At 34.6% G+C, this 20,378-nt stretch overlaps 5 protein-coding genes across 8 annotated transcripts in view; all 5 read right to left on the bottom strand.

Annotated features, from left to right (window-relative positions):
* Positions 1–1,260, bottom strand: part of LOC129452262 (uncharacterized) — a 23,199-nt gene extending 21,939 nt beyond the window's left edge. For both annotated transcript variants that reach the window (XM_055216020.2, XM_073859508.1), the window contains exons 1-2: positions 1,151–1,260; positions 646–837 (exon numbers count right to left, since the gene is read on the bottom strand). In XM_055216020.2, coding sequence (XP_055071995.2) covers positions 646–712 — 67 coding nt within the window. In that variant the 5' untranslated portion in view covers positions 713–837; positions 1,151–1,260. The remainder of the gene's footprint in view (positions 1–645; positions 838–1,150) is intronic.
* The window catches only part of LOC129451856 (uncharacterized), a 196,249-nt gene that overhangs the window by 148,299 nt on the left and 27,572 nt on the right, over positions 1–20,378 (bottom strand). The window lies entirely within an intron of this gene.
* LOC129452195 (uncharacterized) overlaps positions 1–20,378 on the bottom strand; it is a 153,558-nt gene that overhangs the window by 112,807 nt on the left and 20,373 nt on the right. The gene's annotated exons all lie outside the window — the stretch shown is intronic.
* LOC129452053 (uncharacterized) lies at positions 9,467–14,317 on the bottom strand. Its single transcript, XM_055215724.2, has 3 exons — positions 14,143–14,317; positions 13,640–13,831; positions 9,467–11,016 (listed from the first exon to the last, which is right to left on the bottom strand). The coding sequence occupies exons 2-3, from the start codon at positions 13,704–13,706 to the stop codon at positions 9,785–9,787; spliced, it is 1,299 nt and encodes a 432-aa protein (XP_055071699.2). The 5' UTR covers positions 13,707–13,831; positions 14,143–14,317; the 3' UTR covers positions 9,467–9,784.
* LOC129451921 (uncharacterized) lies at positions 14,873–20,085 on the bottom strand. The gene is made up of 3 exons (XM_055215488.2): positions 17,922–20,085; positions 16,916–17,139; positions 14,873–16,544 (listed from the first exon to the last, which is right to left on the bottom strand). The coding sequence occupies exons 2-3, from the start codon at positions 16,989–16,991 to the stop codon at positions 15,286–15,288; spliced, it is 1,335 nt and encodes a 444-aa protein (XP_055071463.2). The 5' UTR covers positions 16,992–17,139; positions 17,922–20,085; the 3' UTR covers positions 14,873–15,285.

Here is a 20,378-nt window from a genome sequence, read left to right as displayed (position 1 = left end):
GCCAATCATATGTAGATGACTGTAGTGATGGGCAGTATCGACACACTAGTGACCTCGTGACCTCTAGAAATGACACATCAAACACTTTGTAAATTTTCTAAAGCTGGGGATGTGATTAATAAAAAAGCACAGGAGAACAAAAAATATATTTGAATAAAAATATGTAAATATATTTGTAGTTGCGTTTTTAACAATGTGTATGTTTGTGTAGGTTTGTAAGGAATACAAAAAACTGTGCAATGAAAAATTACAGTTATAATTTATTGGTGTAACAGAAACAGAAGTAACGATTGTCTTATTTTCACGTGGTGACGTATATCCGAGTAAAACAAAAATAAAGGTACGGCTGGACCTGAATTCGTCCATCCGTAATTAACAGACAATTTCATTCTGAAGGCAAATCCTAGGGTTGTAAATGGACATGTAAAACTGTCCCTGGATCATTTTTTCACTTAAAAAGCCACATACCTTATATTTAGATATCAAAGAACAATATAACATCTTATTTCAATCCATTCTTGATCACCTTTAACTAGTCTGAGAAAAATTGATTAGGATAGGATGGCAGATTTCATTAATAGAATCCCATCAAATCCCAGACACATTTTCCGTAATCTGTTTGTGGAAAGAACTTTAGACACAAACCTCTTTGTTCTTCAGGTGTTATTGTGAATGATTCAGGATCAGTCTCCTCTTTAACACACTCCATCATTACAACAGTGGATCAGAATAGTAGAGTAGTTGAATGTGTTGTGACAGCAGCTGCTTCTTTGACTTCTTCACAGTATTTATAGATGAACTGGTGTGATAGTGACTTCAGCATCTACAGGAACAGACCTGTGAAGATATACACATGACATGACCAAAGTTATAATTTAATAATTCAATCCATACGATCTGTGAAAAGCCAGGTAAAGTCATTTATTGTAATTTCTCAATTATCCATCAGCTATGTTAATGAACTTTATGGAAAAGAGGAGCACGAGTATTTCTTAAAGTTAATGTAAAGCTCATTAACAGATCTGTACGGCTTTAAAAGTGAAGTCTCTTTGTTTAATGTCTTGTACAAATGTTGGCTCTTGTGAAACAACTCTCAGCACTTTAAAATAAAGTTTTACAATTTAAACATATTTTGTGTCGTTTTATTTACCTCACACAAACACCTCTTCTTCCACAATCTTCTTTCAACCGACAAACGAGCTGCAGGCTCCAGCGCAACTCTTATGACGTCACTGCACGAAAGGGTCCAAGAGGCAAAATAAAAGTCCCTTTAGTCAATCTACGTTCAATATTCGTGAAGTGCAAGTAAATGAATGAACTATCACCTTCTACACCAAAGAAAATATACAAATTATGATTGAGTGGGTAAAATAAATATATTCAAGGTTAAATATCCCACATTTATCAAACGATTACAATACAGATTATGCTAATGGCATCTTAATTACGATTAAACTTTATATACCAAAGTAAATAAAATACACTAACACAAAAATATTGTGAAATATAGTAGCTCATATATTAAAATATAAAAAATACATATTTTTTATTGTTTGCTGAAAGGACTTACAAACAAACATGACAACTAATGCAGACTGATTTGTGAACAAACAACTTATAAGAGTCAGGGCATACATGTATAGATATAATTAACTAGAGAAGTATCCTAATCTAGTTAAGTGTTCCAGGGCAGCTGTATAAATACAATTAAAAGTACTTTACATTAAAATAGCATAGACGAACACAGGTGGTCAACACATGAGTGTTATGATAGCTTGTAATCTTTCAGATTGAAATTCAGTGATACTCAAATTATTTTCTTCATCTAACACTTTTTAGCTCGTCACATCATTAATAAATGTATATTTATTCATTTAGCAGATGCTTTTATCCAAAACTACCTTAAAAATGAGGAACATTTAAAAAAAATCTTAAGCACCAACAATAAGCATAGTACACAAAGCTTACAATAAGAAATAGTGTTGAAACTGTAAGCAATTGTTAGTAAACCATGGAAAGTTGTAAATTAATGGATAATCCAATGAATGCAGAAGAGTTGTGTCTTCAGATGATTTTGAAGGATTCAGTGGTCACAGACGATCAGGTGAAGAATGGCAGCTCATTTCACAAAAGAAAGACTGAGTAGTTAAATCTATTGCAAATGTTTTAGACTGTAATACCTTAATCTGATCTGATAATAAAGACATTTAACATGTGAAGCACTTGCTTATAATTGAATAATGACAGAAATTTACAGTTTTGGTTAAACGATTTCTTTAATAATCTCACTTCAGTCACAAAAATGCTTATTTCTCTTTCCATCATGTCAACGGAGCTGGGTAGATTACTTATGAATTGTAATTGTTGGAAAGCCTGTCGGAAATACGGCGATACTGCAGTTTGATATCAGTTGAGTGAGTGCTCCTGCGTTTTTGATGTCTGTTTAGAAAGGCAGCAGACTTTTTAGTTATTCCTTTCATCATTCTGTCTGGTTTGTGGGTTTGTGAGAAAAAAAACACAAACACAACACAAATACCAATGCAACTAAAATAAAGCTCTGTTAATCAAACATAAATCCTCTGGAGCCTGATTCTCTGACCGGAGTCAAGTCCATATCTGCCACCTCAGCCAGTTAAATTGTGGGAGGTCACGCCCCTCCATTATAGTAATCAGTTACAGATTACGAATTACATGACAAAATTTGTCAGTAATATATCTCTTAGATTACACATTGTTGGTAACATAATCTGACTACTTTTGGATTACATTTAGATTACTTTTGACAAATCTTGTTTGATTTCAAATATATAAGAGGAAAAAATATATATTTAATTCTTTTTCACCAACAAGACTCATTTTTAAAGTGCATTGTACGGATTGTTAAAACTTCAGAATACTAAGAATCAGATTGGCAAGAATCAGATTGGCAAGTCTACCGAAAATTGAGAAATTATGTGACTAAATTGAATACAAAGAAAAGGAAGCTGTATAATGGAAATTTGATATTGAATAATAAATATGATAGCGGAAAATTATAGAATATTTTAAATAGCATGTTGGGAAGAGGTGTTAAGAGTGCTCCAACATTTCTTGAACTATGGGATAGGTTTCTTACGAAGCCATTGGAAATAGCAGATTATTTAAGTAAGTATTTCTATGAGAAAATTGATAAGTTTGAAATGAAATGGGTCAAATACAAATGAATAATACAAAAGCAGAAATGTTAATAAGAAATAGAATCATGGTATGAAAAACTTGCGAATTTAAATTTACTGAAGTAACGGAGAGTCAAGTAAAGAAATTACTATTAGAATGTAAAGAAAAACCTTGCTGAAACAAGTGGCAAATATAATTGCAGTTCCGATTACTCATATTTTGAACTTGAGTTTACAGAAGAGTAGTTATCCGCAATCTTGGAAAACAGCAAAGATTGTACCATTACCAAAAAGTACAGCTGTACCTTTTTGTGGTCTTAACTGTAGACCAATTAGTCTGTTACCAACCTTGAGTAAAGTGATGGAGAAAATAGTTTTTGAACAAATTCAGAACTATTTTTCAGATAATAACTTAAGTACTGACTTTCAGCACGCTTACAGAGTTGGTCATTCAACTGCTACAGCGATGGCTCAAATGACAGATGATTGGCTCACAGCATTAGATAATAAGATGTTGGCAGGAGCAGTGTTATTAGATTTCAGCTCAGCCTTTGATCTTATTGACCATAATCTCTTATTAAGAAAAATGAAATGTTATGGTTTTAGTCAAGCAGCATTACATTGGCTTCAAAGTTACCTAGAGAATAGGAAACAGACTGTTTTCTTTAATGGAAGTTTTTCAGATAACAGAGATGTGTGTTGTGGTATACCACAAGGAAGCTGTCTAGGTCCGCTACTGTTTTCTATGTACACAAATGATATGCCTTTAGTGTTACAAAAAGCAAAAATATCTATGTATGCTGATGATTCAACAATTTATTCATCACAAAGTACAATTGGTGAACTTCAAAATGTTTTAGTGGAGGAATTAAAATTGGTGTATGAGTGGATCATAAATAATAAGTTAGCACTAAATATTGAAAAGACAAAAAGTATTGTGTTTGGAACCAGATGTATGCTGTTGGATGAGCCTAAATTGTGTATAACTGTGAAGGATACAAATGTCGAGCAGGTACAAGAGGTTAAACTTCTTGGAGTAGAACTTGATAACAAGCTATTGTGGTCCAAACACATCAGCACTGTTGTACGCAAGATGGGCAGAAGTCTTGTGATGGTTAAACGGTGCTCATTGCCTTTTAATATGGTGGCAGATGTTATAAAAACACTTGTACTATCACAATTGGACTATTGTTCTGAGATTTGGTCCTGCGCTGCTGCTTCTCATATCAAAGTGCTTCAAAGGGTTCAAAACAAGGCAGCGCGATGTGCTCTTCGATGTCTGTATAGAACAAATGTAAATTGGATGCACGCTATGTTGTCCTGGTTAAAGGTAACAGAGAGATTTGAAGCCTCATTGCTTAATCTGACAAGAAATATTGTAGTATCTGAATTACCAAATGTGCTTTATCGGGAGTTATGTTTTAGTTATAACGAGCATAATTATGGAACCAGACATGCTATAGAGGGCAGATTCAAACTACCCAAAGTAAAAACAAATCACGGAAAAAATACTGTAAAATACATATCCATGTATTCTTGGAACAATTTGCCAAGTGAAATTATTAATGCAAATAGTAAACATCAATTTAAAGTCCTTCTGAAGAGGCATCTTCTTTTATTCCAATAGCACCTAAGAAGAAAAACACTTGTACTCTCACAATTGGACTATTGTTCTGAGATTTGGTCCTGTGATGCTGCTTCCTATATCGAAGTGCTTCAAATGCTTTTCAGAATAAGAAAATGGGATTCTTTATAGTATTATTTATCATTAAAATTTCTACTAATCGCAATGAGTAAGCGTATCTCTCTATTATTACTTTAACATAAATTAGGTCCTGTGCGTGGATGTGTGGATGTATTTGTGTGGGTGTGAGTATGTACTTATGTGCTGTTTTTATTGATGTTATGAATTTTTGTTTGTATTATGGTTATTTTTGTCATATTATTCATGTAAATGTTTTGTAGTGAAGTATCGACTCCAGGAAGAATAGCTGTGTTTTCACAGCTAATGGAGATCGGAATAAATACAAATACAAACACTGATTTACTTTGCTATTAGTGTCAACTGATAGTAACACATTGAATAAAACAAAAGCAAACTTTATTAATTTGTAAAGTAAATAAAAACAAAAACATCTATTTATCGGACGATTTTTGAGCACGAGAAAGGCCGATACCGATTGTTTATTAATTAACCGCATAAAGGCAATGAGTTGCATGTCTGTTGCATAATCCAGCATTTTTAACAATAATTATCAAAATAATGAAATACTTCCCAAAACAAAATAAGTTGTATAAATTATAGTTTGTCAGACGTGCGATGAGGGAAAAAATAATAAATCACATAGTTAATCACGCGAGATTACTCATTCACGTGATCCATGCGGTCTTAGAGTATTTTGGGAAAATGTCTGTGGTCTGGGCTTTTAAAAAAATCTCGGATAAAGACCAAAAAAATTGCCATTTGCAACGAGTGTTCTGCAGAAATATCAAGAGGAGGTAGTATTGTATACAAGTGTTTAATATCGGTATCGGCCAGACGTTGTCTGTTTAAATCGGTATTGGCCCAAAAAAAATCCTATCGTGCATCCCTACAAAAAACATATTGAATTTCATGAAATTCACTGCAACAACCCTTCTAGGTCTAAAATTTCACTTCACAAATAAAACTGAAGTGTTTCTTTAAACTGTGAGTTTCTTTAAAAATTAAGAGGCGTCTAAACATCCAGACAGTGATCAAACATTGAGTGCTTCTCCATTTTGCCTCGTCGTTGCTTCTCTCCTGTGCGATATGTAATCATGTAATCCATTAAAAATAAGCGGTAGTCTGATTAAGAGTATTTTAAAATGTAGTTTAATCTAATTACAAGTACTTGATTTTTGGAGTCTGATTACGTAATCCAGATTACATGTAATCTGTTATTAATACCCAACTCTGCATGTCGATGATTAACAAAATTTAGATTTTAAGTATACGGATGGAGATTGAAATTGTTGCTACCTCAAGCGGTGAATCAAATACTCAGTTTTAACTTGATAATTTGTTATATAAGAGGTCATCATACTTAAATGAACATCCTGCAAGTTTCAGAATTGAAAACGTTCGTGATACTGAAATATAACAGCCTTTGGCACCAAGCCAGTATAACGACTGAGTGAGGAATTCAGAGAAATATGACGTCAGAGTAGAATTGAAGCACCTCCCCCAACCCAAATACAACAACCACTTTTGTAGCCCCGCCCACAGCTTCAGGTGACACAGGTGTGTTTCAACAATCAGTAAAGATTGCCAAATTCAACCAAAATGACTTTTAAATAAATTTTTTCTGAGAGACTTTTATTTTGATGCGGTGATCTGTTATGATAGAGTAACCACGGAAACTTAGTTTTCGGTTGTTGAAGAATCATCTATGGGAAGAACACAGACGCTGGATAACGGAGGCTTCAAACATAACATTAGGAATGGGTGGTTATAGTTTGTTTTTGAAGCAGTTCCAGCTCGCGTGGGGAGTGTTTGATGACTTTGTGTACCACGGATTAATTTGTAAAGAAGCAAGTAGATGCTGGATTTGCAGAGAGACTGTGATTAAAAGCACCACTAATATTGTATCTGACAAATATGACACAGCAGTATACACAGTAAGTAAAACATTTTACTTTAAGTTACTGCGTTTCACTATTGCTTTGTTAGAAGAGATCGCTTGATATGTCCTGTTGTAACATCTGTGTCTAAACACGTATGTTTGACTGTTTTAATTTACTAAAAACATTAAACGATTAATAAAGGTACAACACTTAACATTACCACAGTAATTTAACGGTAGATATATACAAAGTTAGTTATAAGGAAGGACTTATCAGCCGCAATTTAGATTATGATGCCCGTTTACTGTGTTGTATACGGTATTTAAGGCAAGGCGTTTGAAAGGTCAAACACTCAACAAAGCTTTTTATCATATAACTGTGGTATGTAACTTTACATGTATGTAAAAGAGCAAACCCACAAGCACAATAGCAATATACAAAGTTATTGATAAAGATTTATCAGCCGCAGTTTAGATTCTGATGCGCGCTTACTGTGTTGTATACGATAATTTAGTCAAGGCGAGTTTAAAGTGCCCATAGTATGAAAAACTCACTTTTTCTGGGTTTTGGGGTGTTCATGCGTGTCTCTGATGCTCCCACACGCATACAAACTTGGAAAAAAATCCATCCATGCTGTTTTGAGTGAGATACAGGTTTCTGAATATCCTCTGCCTTGAGTCTCAAATTACACGGTTTCAAACTCAGCTCCGTTGTTACGTAACTAACTATTTCGTCACATTCAGTTTGAATTTTCCCGCCCACCACCCCACTCGCAGGACTTAACCCACCATTAGCTAGAGAGCACAGAGAGAGCAGTCACTTGATACCCTGTGCTGTCATCATGTCTCACGGAAATAACAGCAATTTGGATATTATGGATTATACTCCCGCCTACTTTTAAAAACAAAGTTTTAACGCATGGTTATTGGAACCCGGAGTAACCTTATATACAGTGTGTTACCGAAATGTGATGTAAACAACAGACTATTACAGACTATAACAGACGGTCACTATGTATCTATATTTCACGGATTATACGCATTTGTGGACAAAAATGGTCATTGAATGTATTTTATTGGACTTTCATGGATCCTTCACACATCTGAAACAGACTGGATTCGATTCGCGAGCGTTGTATCAACAAAAAAGGTAAGAAGTCACGTTATATTTTGCATGTTGTCATCTTCTGTCACAAAATACTACATTAGAGCATCTATATCTCAAAACAGAGATCATACATTGATGCTAATCCTGTAAATTATACATTTTAAATGTATAGTGATGTTAAAATTGTTTAAGTTAGGCTATATAGATATTTTTGCAGGCTAGATAGTTTGCAGCGTGGTTTCGAAAGTTAAAAAAATATTTAACAACTTTATTTTACAATTCTACAAAAACTAAGTAATAGTGCTTTGCCAAACTAAAAGTGTTTTGCCAAACTAACCGCCCCGGCTTTTCTGACGAGGCTAACCCCCGAGCCTCTAATAACTGTACGGTCTCTAATAACTTGTGCACGCGGTCCACAAGCAGTATACATCCCCCGCCGGGTCTTAATTTCTGTAATTTGCGAAAATAATGCGTTTGAACGGGAATATGTTAGCATTGTCCTGGGAAAACGAGTTTATTGTTGAAACTGCTACATCACAATTTATGCTGGAATTCACTATTTCGAGCAAACAACTTTTGAAACATGCTTTATGGAACTCATACGGTCAGGTTTAAAATACTTATGAACCTTAACAAAAATACGATGCACTCAGACCACGAATGGGGTAGTAATACTGCAGGGAGAACCCAGATTGAGATGTTTCATCAGGAAACACTCAACTGTCTCTCGAATTGAGCCCTCCTGCAGGACTGTTTTTATTTAGGTTTTAATCACTGGTTCACCCCGTTCATTCCGAAGGTCGAACCTCACAGACTTCCACAATTGTAAAAACATCAAACATTTAATAGGATTAAATAGGATTGATTACATTTTACCAAAACAAGATAGTAACTTGATGATGCAGCTTGATGATGCAGTTACCCAAGGTCATATGATAACAAAAGAACATTGTATGCACTATTTTACCGTGGCAGTTTTTCTAAGTAGCTAGTCGGACTTAATATGATTCTGAGCAAATTAGTATATATATTCATAAATCTAAACCATTGATTATACATTCATAAATGGTAACATAAAACATTCAAATATGTAGTAAGAAATACATTTTTTCCAACACATAAACTTATTTAACTTGTGGAAAAGCAGTCATAAGATGGGCACTTTAAAGTTTTGTTTCTACTTTACTATACGTATTGTCATTTATGTGTATCATCTTTAGCACCCAAAATCTTTTCTGGCTCAAACATATTTGTGTTTGGCTGCTATTTTTTTTTTAAATGAATGTTTTTAAAACATTTCCCCACATGTATTGACTGTAATGAAGTAATGAAGCTGTCCAATCATAGCAGTGGGCGTTTACGTGCAGGACTTCAATGCGGCCCGCCCCTTCAAACGAACCATTTCTCCAGACAGCCACAAATCCATGTTACAAAATAGCCTACTTATTACTTATTGCTTTTGATGTTTTTGAATGTAAAAACCATGTGAACATCATAAGTAGACATCAGACAACCGTATAAAACAATAAAATTGACAAATTCACTGTCCCTTTAACAAATTACATGAGTGCAAATCTAATAGTACTGCTACTCCAGCGTGAAAATAATAAATCCTGAAACAATATTTACATTTTAATGCATTTGGCACATTTATCAAAAGCAAGTTACAATACATTACAGATAATACATTTCATCATTATGGGTGTTCCTGGGATTTGAGCACATGATCTGTTGAACTGTTAACACAATGCTCTACAAAATGAGCTACAGGAATAAATTTGACCACTTCATGTAATGCATTAAAATTCATACATTTTGGAGTAATTCAATTGTGAGGTTTATCTTCATTTCACTTCATGTGCTTGAACTTGAAGACTGAAGTTGATCTTTGTTCACTGCGCTTTTCTCTGTGAGTCTGCAGCTGTGTAAGTATACAGTCAAAGACTCAATAAAACTCTTTCTCCTGTGTGAGACTTTATGTGATTATCAAGATTTTTTTTTCGGGAAAAACCCTTATCACACTGAGGGCAGGTGAAGGGCCACTCACCAGTGTGAATAACTAAATGTTCCTTAAGGTGACATTTAAGTCTGTAAGTCTTTTCACATTGAGGACAGGCGTATGGCCTTTCTTCAGTGTGAGACTTCATGTGAACATTTAGAGTTCCTAGTTGTTTAAAACACTTATCACACTGAGGGCATGCAAATGGTCTCTCATTTCTATGAGTTACTATATGATCCTTAAGATGCTGCTTACATGTGTAAGTCTTTTCACAATAAGGACAGGCGTATGACTTTTCTCCAGTGTGAGTCTTTATGTGATCATCAAGATGTCTTTTATGTAAAAAACCCTTATCACACTGAGGGCAGGTGAAGGGCCACTCACCAGTGTGAGTAACTAAATGTTTCCAAAGATCTCTTTTATATCTGTAAGTATTTTCACATTGAGGACAGGCGTGTGACTTTTCTCCGGTGTGAGTCTTTATGTGATCATGAAGATGTCTTTTTCGTAAAAAACCCTTATCACACTGAGGGCAGGTGAAAAGCCTCTCTCCAGTGTGACTCACTAAATGATCCTGAAGCTTGCATTTATATCTGTAAGTCTTTTCACAATGAGGGCAGGCGTATGGCATTACTCCAGCGTGAATCTTTGTGTGAACATTAAGATTTTCTAGTTGATTAAAACACTTATCACACTGTGGGCATGCAAAGGATCTCTCATTTGAATGAGTTATTATATGATCCTTAAAGTGTTGTTTACATGTGAAAGTCGGCCTTTCTCCAGTGTGAGTATTTATGTGATCATCAAGATGTCTTCTTCGTAAAAAACCCTTATCACAATGAGGGCAGGTGAAAGGCCACTTACCAGTGTGAATCACTAAATGTTCGTTAAGGTGGTTTTTACGTTTGTAAGTCTTTTCACACTGAGGACAAGCGTATAGCCTTACTCCAGCGTGAGTCTTTATGTGAACATTTAAATATTCTTTCTGTGAAAAAGTCTCACCATTAAGATGGCATTTAAAAGAGATTTTGTCTTCTGCTCTTTCTTCAGGTGAATCATCATCAGTCTGTGAGCAACTGAAAGAATTTTCTTCACTTTTGAAATTGTGATGCTGATCTTCATCTTCCATTTCATTTTGTTGGTGACCTTCCTCTTTCACTCCCATTAGACCTAAAACAAACAAATGAACATGAAATTGAATTAAGAAAAATCAAACCTCAATTTATTCTCAAAATGCAAAAAAAAAGATTATTAGGATGGCTAAATTAAATCTGTTATTTCAACCCCATCAGATGTAGATGACTGTAGGGATGGGCAGTATCGACTAATTACCTCGTGACCTCTAGAAATGACACTTCAAACAAAACACTTAAATTTTCTAAAGCCGAGGATGTGATTAATAAAAAAGCCTAGCAGAACAAAAAATATTTTTGAATAAAAATATGTAATTGCATTTGTAGTTAGGATGATTCTAAGGGCCCATGAACTTTTGAGGGCCCCAGCCAAGGACTGTGCCGCACACGCAACCCCCTTAAGCTGAGCCCTTTTAGCTCCGCCCCGTCTTTACTCTGCGTTTGAGCGCCGTCTTCAATCCACGGTCTCACAGTGCGCGTGAATTTCAGAAGAGAACAAGGTGTGTGTATTTACTGCTATTTGCTATGATATCTGCATATGTGCACTTCCTTACTATAAATGCAGTTTACACAATGTGACGCTGGAGCAATACAATGCAGTTTGCTTTCCACTGTCAAGTCTTCGCTCTGTTCACCCCAGTTAAAAAAACACAAGGTGATTTATGTTCCCTGTTTTATGTTATGATTCTAACGCGAAGTCAGCCCTTATAAGCTGTTTTAATTAACGTAGCCCGTACACTGTATGCTAATTAACATAAACTAGAAATGCTATCGGTTACACAATAGTTTTGTTACGCAATATGCCAAGGAAGTATTTTTATGCAGTCGTGAATCGAGTTGGTTGTTATAAAACTGAAATGCAACTAAGGCTAAACTAGTCCAGTTATGTATATTAAAGCTTCTCAACTTGCAACAGGTTTAATAAATCAACGGAAATCTATGTCGTAATCTGCTATAGTTGTCATTCATTTCATTTTAGAGCCCTGTTGATTAAAAAACAGTCTGAAGAATCATTTAATAACAGTATATCTGTTTTCTTAAAGAGTATTAAAACCCTAAACCAACTTTTTTTAGTTAATGATCTGTAAGAATGGAGTTTTATTAGTGCTGTTCATTGATTTTAGTAAGTTTTTTGACATTTGGATATAAAGCGTTTTCAATACTACAATATATGGTGTAAAAACGTCTGAGTGCTGCCCTCTTCAGGTTGCACAGTGGCTACTGCAGTTTAATTTTCCTATTGGATGTTGGGTCCAAAAAATGCCTCGTGATGTAAGCAGGTTAAAGCTCACCACGCCCTTGTTACGATCTAACCAAACACTTTTTTCCCCTCTATCTCCGTTGGGATCTGCCCACTTTTCTTGCATTTTTCAAATATTGCCAGTGGGTGGAGTCAGGCTCTGATCAGGGGTTTAGTAAAGCTTTAAGTGCACAGCTTCAATGATCTGTCGTTATTTTTGCTTAACTGAAGCTGCTGGTGTGTGAAACTTGTACTTGATCTTATAAATAATGCTAATAATTATAATACAAGCTTTGGTCAAGCATTTTTGACCCAGTCTTATTTGAGGCAGAATGTAAATGTATAGAAAAGGTGCATTGTTGTTGTTCGCCATTTTTAAATGTCACAATGTTATTGGTGTGTGTAACAGCTCAAGTATACAGTATGTCACTGAGACTGCCTGTGAAAATCAGAAAAGTCTCAAATCTTATTGTGAGATTAAAAGCATCACAGTTTAATTTCAAGCATTATTTCACTATGATTTCAATCGCTGACATGACATAACTCAGTCAACATTAAAGATATCAAGTTTATATTTTCATAAAATGTTCTTTACATTATATAGGATGATTTTATGTGGAAAACAGTTAATCACAAAGAAATACTTCAGCTGGGTTTTCACAGGCATGGTCACATTTATCTTTAAGAATGTTGCATTTTCTCTGAATATTTGGTTTAATGTACTGTATTTTTTAATTAAATTTACATTGCACAATAAATTATCTTAGCTTCAGACATTTTAGGTATCTATAAATACTGATAACTGTGGTCAAAATAATAGCAAAATAAATAGTTCTGTATTATTAAATTACAGACAAAGATTTTGAATAGCTACAGTAGGTTGGATAGTATGTTTGGTGCGAAATGGGTATGGTGGGGGCCCGACCCCCTATTTTTTCATAGGGCCCAAAATTGCTAGCGGAGCCCCTGTTTGTAAGGAACACAAAAAAAGGTGCAATGAAAAATTAGAGTTAAAATTTATTGGTGTAACAGAAACAGAAGTAACGATTGTCTTATTTTCACGTGGTGACGTATTTCTGAGTGAAACTGCATCTGAAATAAAGGTAGGGCTGGACCTGAATTCGTCCATCCATAATTAACAGACCATTTCATTCTGAAGGCAAATCCTAGGGTTATAAATGGACATGTAAAACTGTCCCTGGATCATTTTTTCACTTAAAAAAAGTTAGGCAGATATCATGATGTATCACCATAGGATCGGCAAGTAATACACCGATAATCACCGCAGCGTGATGCAGTCGTTATCGTGAGCCATGTATCATGTATTGTAGGGCACTCTGTGATTCCCACCTCTAGTTTGAATGCAAATCCCAGACACATATTCTGTAATCTGTTTGTGGAAAGAACTTTAGACACAAACCTCTTTGTTCTTCAGGTGTTATTGTGAATGATTCAGGATCAGTCTCCTCTTTAACACACTCCATCATTACAACAGTGGATCAGAATAGTAGAGTAGTTGAATGTGTTGAGACAGCAGCTGCTTGTTTGACTTCTTCACAGTATTTATAGATGAACTGGTGTGATAGTGACTTCAGCATCTACAGGAACAGACCTGTGAAGATATACACATGACCAAAGTTATAATTTAATAATTCAATCAATACAATCTGTGAAAAGCCAGGTAAAGTAATTTATTGTAATTTCTCAATTATCCATCAGCTATGTTAATGAAATTTATGAAAAAGAGGAGCACGAGTATTTCTTAAAGTAAATGTAAAGCTTATTAACAGATCTGACGGCTTTAAAAGTGAAGTAAATCTCTTTGTTTAATGTCTTGTACAAATGTTGGCTCTTGTGAAACAACTCTCAGAACTTTAAAATAAAGTTTTACAATTTAAACATATTTTGTGTCGTTTTATTTACCTCACACAAACACCTCTTCTTTCACAATCTTCTTTCAACCGACAAACGAGCTGCAGGCTGCAGCGCAACTCTTATGACGTCACTGCACGAAAGGCTCCAAGAGGCAAAATAAAAGTCCCTTTAGTCAATCTACGTTCAATATTCGTGAAGTGCAAGTAAATTAATGAACTATCACCTTCTACACCAAAGAAAATATGCAAATTATGATTGAGTGGGTAAAATACATATATTCAAGGTTAAATATCCCACATTTATCAAACGATTACAATACAGATTATGCCAATGAATAACAGTACATCTTAATTACGATTAAACTTTATATAACAAAATAAATAAAATACACTTTATAAAAACGAACACAAAAGGATTGTGAAATATAGTAGCTCACATATTAAAATATAAAAATACATATTTTTTTATTGTTTGCTGAATGGACTTACAAACAAACATGATAACTAATGCAGACTGATTTGTGACTCGATTTGTGAGTCAGGGCATACATTTATAGATATAATTAACTAGAGAAGTATCCTAATCTAGTTAAGTGTTCCAGGGCAGCTGTATACAGACAATTAAAAGTACTTTACATTAAAATAGCGTAAGCAAAAACAGGTGGTCAACACGTGAGTGTTATGATAACTTGTAATCTTTCAGATTGAAATTCAGTGATACTCAACTTATTTCCTTCATCTAACACCTTTTAGCTCATCACATCATTAATAAATGTACATTTATTCATTTAGCAGATGCTTTTATTTCAAATTACCTTACAGATGAGGAACATTTAAAAAAATCTTAAGCACCAACAATAAGCATAGTAGGCTACACAAAGCTATGCTCACAAAAATAAATAGTGTTGAAACCGTAAGCAATGTTAAAGTTAACCGTGGAAAGGGTATAATCCAATAAATGCAGAAGAGTTGTGTCTTCAGATGATTTTGAAGGATTCAGTGATCACAAACGATCAGGTAAAGAATGGCAACTCATTTCACCCAAGAAGGACTGAGTAGTTTTATTGTGGCTTATAAGTGAATAATGACAGAAATGTACAGTTTTGGGTGAACAATTTCTTTAATAATCTCACTTCAGTCACAAAAATGTTTAGTTCTCTTTCCATCATGTCGACAGAGCTGGGTAGATTACTTATGAATTGAACTGAGGACAGACGTATGGGCTTTCTCCTGTGTGAGATTTTATGTGATTATCAAGATTTTTTTTCCGGGAAAAACCCTTATCACACTGAGAGCAGGTGAAGGGCCACTCACCAGTGTGAATAACTAAATGTTCCTTAAGGTGCCATTTAAGTCTGAAATTCTTTGCACATTGAGGACAGCTGTAGGGCCTTTCTTCAGTGTGAGACTTTATGTGAACTTTTAGATTTCCCTGTCGTTTAAAACTCTTATCACACTGAGGGCATGCAAATGGTCTCTCATTTGTATGAGTTATTATATGATCCTTAAGGTGCTGTTTACATGTGTAAGCCTTTTCACAATGAAGACAGGCGTATGGTCTTTCTCCAGTGTGAGTATTTATGTGAGAATCAAGATGTCTTTTCCGTAAAAAACCCTTATTACACTGAGGGCAGGTGAAGGGCCACTCACCAGTGTGAGTAACTAAATGTTTCCAAAGATCTCTTTTATATATGTAAGTATTTTCACATTGAGGACAGGCGTGTGACCTTTCTCCAGTGTGAGTCTTTATGTGATCATAAAGATGTCTTTTTCGTAAAAAACCCTTATCACACTGAGGGCAGGTGAAAAGCCTCTCACCAGTGTGAATCACTAAATGTTCATGAAGCTGGCATTTATATCTGTAAGTCTTTTCACAATGAGGGCAGGCGTATGGCCTTTCTCCAGCGTGAATCTTTATGTGAACATTAAGATTTTGTAGTTGATTAAAACACTTATCACACTGAGGGCACGCAAATGACTTCTCATTTGTATGAGTTACTATATGATCCTTAAAGTGCTGTTTACATGTGTAAGTCTTATCACACTGAGGGCAGGTGTACGGCCTTTCTCCAGTGTGAGTATTTATGTGATCATCAAGATGTCTTTTTCGTAAAAAACCCTTATTACACTGAGGGCAGGTGAAAGGCCACTTGCCAGTGTGAATCACTAAATGTTCCTTAAGGTGCCATTTATGTCTGTAAGTCTTTTCGCACTGAGGACAGGCGTATGGCCTAACTCCAGCGTGAGTCTTTATGTGAACATTTGAATGTCCTTTCTGTGAAAAAGTCTCACCATAAAGATGGCATGTAAAAGAGATTTTGTCTTCTGCTCTTTCTTCAGGTAAATCCTCATCAGCTTGTGAGCAATTTTCTTCACTTATGAAATAGTGGTGCTGATGTTCATCCTCCATTTCATTTTGTTGGTGACCATCCTCTTTCACTCCCATCAGGCCTAAATCAAACAAACAAATTAACATGAAATTAAATTAAGAAAAATCAAACTTCAATTTATTCTCAAAATGCAAAAAAAAGATTATTAAGATGGCTAAATTAAATCTGTTATTTCAACCCCATCAGATGTAGATGACTGTAAGGATGGGCAGAATCAACACACTAGTGACGAAAAGCATCATTCTAGAAAATTAACTTCGAACATTTTCTAAACCTGGGGATGTGATTAATAAAAAAGCACAGCAGAACAAAAAATATTTTTGAATAAAAATATGTAATAGCATTTGTAGTTGCATTTTAACCTCTAGTTTGAATGCAAATCCCGGACGCATATTCAGTAATCTGTTTGTGAAAAGAGCTTTATACACAAACCTGTTTGTTGTTGAGTATGTTGAGGTGTTATTGTGAATGATTCAGGATCAGTCTCCTCTTTAACACACTCCATCATTACAACAGTGGATCAGAATAGTAGAGTAGTTGAATGTGTTGTGACAGCAGCTGCTTGTTTGACTTCTTCACAGTATTTATAGATGAACTGATGTGATGGTGACTTCAATGAAGATTGTGTCATTTAAGATTGTTTCTTCAGCATCTACCTGTTAAGATATACAAATGACCAAAGATTGAATTTAATAATTCAATCAATATGCCAAATGGTTGCCCCAATCTGTGAAAAGCCAGGTAAAGTCATTTATTGTGATTTCTACTGCATACATTGTATACATAAATCACCCCAAATAATCTAAAGAAAACTTAAAATTAAAGATTAAGATTAATATAAAAAAATAATAAAATAATTAATACTTTGATGCTCCGTATATTATCATTATATTATGAGACTTTTAGGTTTTCACAGGCAGAGTTACATTTATTTTTAAACCAATTGCAAGTTGTCTTTACAGTTGTGTTTAATTGGTGGGCATTAAAATTTTGATTATACAAATAAAAAAATTGCATGTCCGTTTACACAAAAATACAATGTCTGACAATTTTTTATTGAAAAACAAAGTACATTTGTAACTTTACATGTATTACCCCTGTTATGTTATTGATAAATTTTTCTAGCAACAGCAATTCAACATCTGCCACGTTAAAGAACTGTATGGAAAAGATGAGAATGTGTATTCCTTAAAATGCATGTAAAGTTCATCAACAGATCTGAAAAACGTACCTAAATGGCAATAAAGGTTAAGTAACGTTAAATCTCTTTATTTCTTGCCTTGTTTAAATGTCATTGGCCCTAGTGAAACAACTCTCAGTACTTTACAATAAAGTATTAAACTACGGTAATATTGTTTTAAAATTAGTATTAAAGTTGCTTAAGTACCTTTCTTTACAAAGTCATTAAAAAAAATATGAGTTTTATCGTTTTATTTACCTCACACAAACACCTCAATCTTCCCTCAACCGACAGACGAGCAGCAGCGCAAATATTATGACGTCACTGCATGACAGGCTCCAAGAGGCAAAATAAAAGTTCCATTTTCAATCTAGTTTCAGAATTCGCGAAAAGCAAGGAAATTAATGACATATCATCTTCTACACCAAATAAAACATACACATCATGAATGTATGGATAAAATAAATATATTCAAGGTTAAACATCCCACATTTGTAAAACGATTACAATACAGACTCTACCAACAAATAACACTAACTTATTTTATTGTAATTAAGATGCAATTACACTTTATGAAAACTATATCACACAAAGATAGGCCCTTTCTTAAAATATTAAAAACATCTTTTTTTGCTGGATGACAAACAAACAAACAACTAATGCAAACTGATTTATGAACAAATAACTCATAAGAGTCCAGGCACACATGTATAGATAAAATTAACTGGAAAGGAATACTAATCTGGTTAAGTGCTTCTGGGCAGCTGTATACATACTACATTAAAATAGTGTGAACCCATTAGTTTTATGATAACTTGCAATCTTTCAGATCTAGTAATTCAGTGATACTTAACTCATCTCCTTCATCTAACACCTGATTCAACTCATCACATCATTAATACATTTATCCATTTATATTTATTTATTTATTTAGCAGATACTTTTATCCAAAACAAACTTACAAATTTTGTTTTAAGCACCAACAATAAGCATATTACACAAAGCCTATAAGAAGAAATAGTGTTGAAGCTGTAAGCAATGTTAAAGTTAACAGTGAAAAGTTGTAAATTAGTGGATAATGCAATGAATGCAAAAGAGTTGCGTCTTCAGATGTGTTGAAGGATTGAGTGGTCACAGACAATCAGATGAAGATTGGCAGCTCATTTTACCAAAGAGGGACTTAGTGGGTAAATGTTTTTCAAATGTAGTACTTCTCCAACATGAATGACAGCGGTGCAGCTTCTCTCCAGTATACAGTCACTTGTGTTTTATCAGCGTCAAAGACTCAATTTTTTAACCGCACTTTTAGGGGATTTCTACAAAATGGTAAGACAACAGATGATATTTGAGACTTTGTGCCCGTGCATAACTCTTATCACACAGATGGCACAAAAAAGGCTTTTCACCTGTATGACTTCGTATGTGATGCTTAAGAGCTCCACGTTGTGTAAAACTTTTGTCACACTGCGGGCACCTGAAAGGTTTCTCTTCAGTGTGAACTCTTATGTGACTCTCTAAATTTCCTTTTTTTGTGAAACTCTTCCCACAATGAGGACAGGTGTAAAGCCCATCACCACTGTGAATCCTCATGTGAATTTTAAGGGTTCCTCTTCGTTTAAAACTCTTTCCACATTGAGAGCAAGAGAAAGGCCTGTGATTAGTGTGACTTATTTTGTGTTTCATCAAAGACTTTTTACATTTGTAAGTCTTTCCACACAGATTGCAGCTGTATGGCCTTTCTTCAGGGTGAGTCTTTATGTGATCATCAAGATTTATTTTTAGTGAAAAACCCTTATCACACCGAGGGCAGGTGAAGCTCCTCTCATCTTTGTGACTTTCTAAATGTTTCCAAAGATCTCTTTTATATTGGTAAGTATTTTCACAATGAAGACAGGCGTATGACCTTTCTCCAGTGTGAGTCTTTATGTGATCATTAAGATTTCCTTTTCGTAAAAAAACCTTATCACAGTGAGGGCAGGCAAATAGTCTCTCATTTGTATGAGTTACTATATGATCCTTAAGGTGCCATTTATGTATGTAAGTAATTCCACAATGAGGACAGGCGTATGGCCTTTCTTCAGTATGAGTCTTTATGTGAACATAAAGACTTCTTTGTTGTTTAAAACACTTATCACACTGAGGGCATGCAAAGGTCCTCTTACCAATGTGACTCATTAAATGATCCTCAAGGTGCCTTTTACTTGTGCAAGTCTTTTCACACTGAGGCATTTCTTCTGTGCAAGTCTTTATGTGAAAATTTGAATGTTCTTTTTGTGAAAAAGTCTCACTATTAAGATGGCATGTAAAAGAGATTTTGTCTTCTGCTCTTTCTTCAGGTGAATCCCCATCAGTCTGTGAGCAACTAAAAGAATTTTCTTCACTTTTGAAATTGTGGTGCTGAAGTTCCTCGTTAACTTCCATTGCATCTAAAATGAACAAGAAATTAAATAAAAAAATCAAACCTCAATTTAATCTCAAAATGCAAAAAAAAAAAAAACATACCTTAACAAATAATCAACAATCAGCGCATGTTTATATTTTATTTTTATTTACTTCTGATTAATGGCAAACTAGCAGTTTTTTCCATTAATGCCATATTGAAATCCCCGGTGACATATACAGGGTTGCCAACTGTCACTATTAAATACAGGATAAAAAATGGGCTACTGCAGCAGGGTATGGTTTTGTGTGAATATACAGTGTAATATTTAAGCC

The sequence above is a fragment of the Misgurnus anguillicaudatus genome, chromosome 21 (genome assembly GCF_027580225.2).
Source record: "Misgurnus anguillicaudatus chromosome 21, ASM2758022v2, whole genome shotgun sequence".
In the NCBI taxonomy this organism is placed as follows: domain Eukaryota; kingdom Metazoa; phylum Chordata; class Actinopteri; order Cypriniformes; family Cobitidae; genus Misgurnus; species Misgurnus anguillicaudatus.
Note: the sequence above shows the minus strand (reverse complement) of the source record. Positions and strands in the feature narration are given on the sequence as shown.